This window comes from Apium graveolens, chromosome 11 (assembly GCF_009905375.1).
Source record: "Apium graveolens cultivar Ventura chromosome 11, ASM990537v1, whole genome shotgun sequence".
Taxonomy (NCBI): Eukaryota; Viridiplantae; Streptophyta; class Magnoliopsida; order Apiales; family Apiaceae; genus Apium; species Apium graveolens.
The window spans coordinates 140,523,915-140,530,275 of NC_133657.1; the positions used below are offsets into that span (position 1 = coordinate 140,523,915).

The window sequence follows — 6,361 nt, forward strand, 5'->3', positions numbered from 1 at the left end:
AATCAAATCGATTTCGAACACAAGTAAGAGTAAACAGATATATTCCATATAATAAACTATGTTACAATGGAACTGTTCTCTCTCAGTGATGAACAAATATCACGAGAGCTGCTAGGTTACAATAAATGATCTTTTCGATGATCGTAACTCTTATAGAGTAAACCTATGTCTGTGTTTATATAGACATACAGTTACAAGATAACTTCTAGTTGATATGGAATATAATTTTGTCTCCTAAAATATATCAACCAGATATCTTATATAATTCTTCTAGTCCTCGAACTCTTTCCATGCATATCTTATTCCGTATTAGTTTCGATCTTCTTTCCTGTAAATCAGCTTCCTTCCTTAACTGTTAGTCCTCCGGTACTTAAGTTTTGATATCCATCTTCTGATAATCTAAGTCCTGATATCCTTAAGTCCTGACTTCCAGTAAGTCCTGATTTCAGTAAGAACTAATATTTCCTGTTAGTTAAGATCTGAAAACTAAACATGAAACATATTAGACATGACATCTCAAATATATCCAACAATGCACGACATCCATAGTCATTTTGCACGCGATCTCACCCAGACACTTGGGATTGCATTTAGAGCCACAGGAGTTGACATTTAGTGGCCAAGATATATTGGTTGGCCATTAAAAAGCAATTGGAATCGTTACTGTTTTGTAATATTAAAAAGATATTTACATGTTATGATGTATAATTTCTATGTATATACCATTATGTAGACTCTGAATTTGAAAGTTTACAATATTAAATTTTTATTTCTTTCCAATTTGGTTGTAATATGATCATGATATTAGTAAGTTAAAGGCTTTATTTATAGAGGTTGTTATTTAATTAATCTTTGTAGTTAAAATAGTTGAAGTATGTACAATGGGGGGTATTTGATTTAAAGGGTTTTACAATTTTAAAAGGAACTGAAATCACGTGTCTATCATGCGAAAGCAGGGACTAAGGATGTCATAGCTCATGCTATTGTGGAAGAACGGGGAGTGTTGTAGAACAGGTTGTAGGATATTATATTGTATTGACACCACCAACATTTAACCACCCGAGCTTATGATTAGGTGGTTTTTATAAGATTAATTATTTAGTACATGTAGGTATCATTTGACCATTTGATATTAAATTAAGTTTTAGAACTGAGGTATAAAAACAGTTACAAAGTGATATATCATTTGTTTGTATAAAACATTAATAAAGATTTTAGTATGTACTAACCTTTGAATCTCTTGAGGACCTCTTTATTAATAAGGTCAACATCTTCGTTTAGGGGAGTCAAGATGGCACGATCCCTGTAGTAATCTGAGTTTTTAGGGCTATCACATAATTCAGCATACACAGTATCAATAATTACCCTTTTCCCATCATCTTCTGGATCAAGGTGAAGCTCAGGAGGAATTTCTATCCGGCAAGGTTCACTCCCTTCAACAAATGCAACTACTGGAACATTTCCATTGCCAACACCAACTACCCAATCAGCATATGGTTTTTTTTGTCCGAAAACTGTAACTGCCGGGACACCAGATTCCATGCGCATATTTTTCTCCAAGTTAAAAACTATACAATCATCCTATAAATATGATTTATTTACAGATGCCATCACAATATCTTCGCGTCCTTTTTTTGGCAAAATAGGAAGTATTTTCCTGAAATCACCCCCCAATAAAACTATTTTTCCTCCGAATGGTTTGTTTAGGTTGTTCTTATCTTTATGACGCATTAGATCATGAATTGACCAATCAACAGCTTCAAAGACAAATTTATGGTTCATTGGAGCCTCGTCCCAAATTATCAAATCACATTGCACAATGAGTTTGGCCAAAAATGATTGTTGTTTTATATCACATGTGATATTCTCATTCATATCAATTGGTATCTTAAATCTGGAATGTGTAGTTCGACCACCTTCAAATAATAGTGATGCAATGCCAAAAGATGCAACTGCAAGCACTATTTTTCCTTCTGACTTAAGATTACTTATTATAGTTTTCCATAGGAAAGTCTTTCCTATACCTCCATATCCATAAACGAAAAATAAACCCCCGGTTTTACACCTAACATTGTTCATAATTGTCTCAAAAATGTCTGCTTGTTTGTCATTTAACATAGCATGATAATTTTTTCCTTCAATAGCCAATGCATGCCTGTCATACATATTTTCTTCATATAAAGGGGTGTTGTTACTTTGTCTTCGCAAATCGTCATTTAGCTTTGGCAGAGTCGGAAAATCACATATTGTTTTGCCTCTTTTTCGTAATTGTAAATCCACGTCATATCATGTATGACTCTCTAATTGTTGGTCACTCATTACAAAATCCGCACTTGGAAAATCTCTTTGTTGTTTACGCTCTATATCATCAGAAAAAATCTTCCAATGTCTATCCCATAAAGCCCTGACATCTGAAATATCATAAAACAATAATAGCGTAACAAATAACTCACGCAATTGAGCACCGGTCTGATGGATAGAAGCATCTGTAATCACTACATGCCATTCGTCATCATATTCTAATAGACCATGATGAAAGCAAGCTTATTTATAGTGTTGTAGACAATACCATTTACTGTGCGAACATCTTCAAAAGACATTGCACCCTGCACAAAGTTTAACAATATTCTCAGTTAGAATCTTTCACCTGCAATCGGGTAAGCAGTTGTCAAATTACGTGTACCAGTATAAATCGAAAATAACCTTTATGTTTGATCTTTTGAAACTAATAAGTTCATTCAGATATTCAAAGCATGTGAAGTCAATTTCAGTGAAGTTGATTTGGTTATCAAGCAGGAGCTAGCAGATGAGAATAATGAAAAGAAATGCACAAAAACAACTCCAACCTCTAAAACTGAAAAGAAGCCCATGGTCAATAAAGGTTCTAAGACACTTGTCAAGGAAATTAAAACTGAAAATGCAGGAAAGAAAAAGAGGAACAGGAATGGGAAGATTGGAGTAAACAAAAGCAATAACTTTGCATTTGTTGCAGATGCTCCCAGGAAACAATGTCAATAGTGTGGCTCTGTGAATAATCTAACTCACCTTTGTAAAAAGGTTGTTAGTAATCCAGTATTGGGAGCATGCAAGTATAATAAAGTAAAGGCTAAAGATCCCTACTCATTATGTGACAAGTTTGATTGCATTCTTTACAACATGAAAGTGATGACAAGTTACCACAAGATGAGAGTAGACCTCAAAGAAGTTAACATTAGGTCTGCAGCTAAAAAGGAATATGGAAATCAATCAATGAATATTGTTCTTTCTGATCATCAAATTCTACCCAAAATTGCTTGGGTAGCTAAACACACTTAATCCTCATTGTGTGCAGGGAAAAATGAAAAGAGTCATATGGATCATAGACAGTGGATGCTCAAGACACATGACAGGTGATAAGGCCCTGCTATCATTATTTGAGGAGATGGTTGGCCAATTAGTGAATTTTGGAGACAACAACAAAGATTTCACAATGGAATATGTCAACTTAGTTTCTGGAATTGTTATCATTGAAGATGTAGCACTGATGGCTGGTTTAGAAGTGAATCTCCTGAGTGTCATTCAATTCACAGATAAAGGATTCATTATTTCATTTGACAAAGGAGATTGTTCAATAATCAGCAAAAAGACTGGTGAAACTGCTTTGAAAGAGGCAAGAAAGGGAAGCTTATTTGTTGTAGAATTACACTCAACAAATAAGGATAGAAATGCTGCTTCTACACCACGGAATCTATTGATCAAAGCAAGCTATGGCACAAAAAGCTCTCTCACCTGAATTACAAGACAATCAATACTCTGGCGAAAAAGAAGTTAGTGAGAAATATGCCAAACTTGGAGTTTACTCAGAATGAAGTCTGTGAGGCTTGTCAAAAAGGCTAAATGGAGAGATCAAGTCACAAGAGCAAAACTTTGAATTCTATAAGTACACCTTTACAACTCATTCATATGGACCTATTTGGACCAGTTAATGTCTTATCTATTTTTAGAAAGAAATACACATTTGTGATGGTGGATGACAACTCAATGTAATGACCGAGAAATTACGTTTGTATTATATTCTAGTAAAGATAATTTATGTGTATTATTATATGATTAAGTGTGTTGAGTCGTGAACCCTGACTACTATGTGCTACGTGTTGTCTGTTTCGATCGGAATGTGTTTCGGGTATTTATTGAGTGTTTTATTATAAGTTATAGGTTTTATATCAAAATCTGTACATCTCAAACGGTGTTTTAAAAGCCCGTATTTCAAACAAGATCATTGGCCCTATTTTTTCCAAGAGCGGCCTATACCACATCGTTATTCTGAACATCTAGACGTTTTACAAATTTACCTCTTTCGCGAAAAATGACTTTTCCGGACCCCTTCGGGTGTCAAAAACCCCACAAAAATCACATTTTTATTTTTATATGATCATGAAATTATCAAACATCATTTTTCTTTGCATTTTTGTAATATTCACAATTTTTGGGAATTTTTGGCATATATTTTGTATTTATTGGATATTTAAAAATTCATAATTAATACCCAAAAATTATATAAATTGGGGCCAAATAATTTTATTAGATGTATAATTAGACACTTAATTTTATTTAGGGGTATTATTTTCATAAATATAAATAGCTGATTTATGGTTAATTAATTAGTTAATTATTATAAAAAATCAGAAAATCAAGAACAAGGAGTGTTGGTGAAGAACAACTGCATAATTAAACCTCAGATTTCATAGTGTTTATGTGCACCAAATCTTTCATGTGAGTAATCAAAACAAAGCTTATGATCTCTACTTTCTATTCGTATCATCAATTTCATGTTTTGTTGTTTAGATTTTCAATTCGAATTTTAGGGTTTATGAACTGAATTGGGGGTTTTTGATTGTGGGGTTTTGGGTTGAATTTCATGCTTGGTATAGTTTCATATACTTGTTTACAATCGATTTATACTATTCAATTCATCAAAGTAAGGTTCTAAGTGCTAGTTCTTATATTCAAGTTTACACTATTTTGATTATAATTCATTTTTGAACTTACATGAATATGAGGTTACTTTGCTGATAGGTGTTAGATTGTAGAAGTGATAAGCTTTATTTTGAGATTTTATTTACAATTTTTCATGTACGAAATTGATACTTGTGATTTTGGCCGAAAAATGTTTGAGTTTGGCCGGAGAATTTGATATAGATGTTGTTAGGATTGGATAATGATATGGTTGAATTGCTGGTGTGATTTTGAATGGAGTGGAGGGTCGAATCGAATCAAACGACTCTGTTTGATGCTGAATCGACGTCGCCGGACTTGGGTTTTGAGGTCGCCGGAAACGGCATCGTCGCTGCCCTGTTTTTCACTTTTCAGGGATCGTGGTCGATGGAAGAAGGAGGAGGAGGGTGTCTGGGATCGTGAGGAGTGAAAGCCCAGAAGAAATGAGGCGTTTCGTCGCCGTGTTGTCGCCGGAACGACCACCAGCGGCATAGCCGCGGTGGCTATTCTTCCCGACCCGACTGGGTTCGTGGATGACCCGTTAACCCGAGAGTGCAACCCGGTTTTGATCCTTAGAAACCCTAATCCTATTTCCTGATATCTGTTTCTGAATAATTAATTATTTAGTTCATTTTTATAAAATAGAAAATCAGTTTTAATAATTCTAAAAATCAATTAAAAAATAGTTTTTAAAATTTGAAAAATATTATATTTAATTTCTAAATTACTTTATTATTTTAGAAATTCAAAATTGATTATTTATTTATTTATTTAATTATTTATCTAATTATTTATTCAATTATCTATTATTCTATAATTAAGTAATAAATAAGATTAAATAATAAATAATAGATCAAATAATTTGAATAATGATTCGATAATTAATCGAATAATTCGATTAACACGTACTTATTCAAGTAGAGCTTCGATAAGTTGGAATTAGTATTCGAGCGTTCGTTTATTTATACGATCAATGTTGTAATAATTATTCGTATCGAATAATTAATTTCAAATAGTCAATTTTATTGTATAATTCGTGAATAATTGGTAATAATTATAATTAATTATAATTAATGGTAATAAATTGTAAATAATTCTAAAAATTAGGGATTAATCATTTTAAAATACAAGATATTCTTAAATAATTATTTAAAAATATAATTAAGGGTTAATTAATGATGATTAATTAATTATAATTGATTTATAATTAATTAAATCTTGTTTATTGCGTAGTAATTAAACCGTTAGTCCGATTTGAGTGAAACGAAGACCCCTAGACTCTGAAAAATGACCCGATTCCATTAAAAATAATTATAAATTATAATTTATTTTGAAAGTGAGTCGTCTTGTGGTAATTAATTGTTTATAGTTCCTATTTGGGGTAGAA

The 6,361-nt window shown here is 32.4% G+C and overlaps 1 protein-coding gene across 1 annotated transcript; it reads right to left on the bottom strand.

Annotated features, from left to right (window-relative positions):
- Positions 1-1,224: 1,224 nt before the first annotated feature.
- LOC141695953 (uncharacterized) lies at positions 1,225-2,166 on the bottom strand. Its single transcript, XM_074500154.1, has 2 exons — positions 1,668-2,166; positions 1,225-1,568 (listed from the first exon to the last, which is right to left on the bottom strand). Exons 1-2 carry the CDS (start codon positions 2,164-2,166, stop codon positions 1,225-1,227), a joined length of 843 nt encoding a protein of 280 aa, XP_074356255.1.
- Between the last annotated feature and the right edge of the window lie 4,195 nt (positions 2,167-6,361).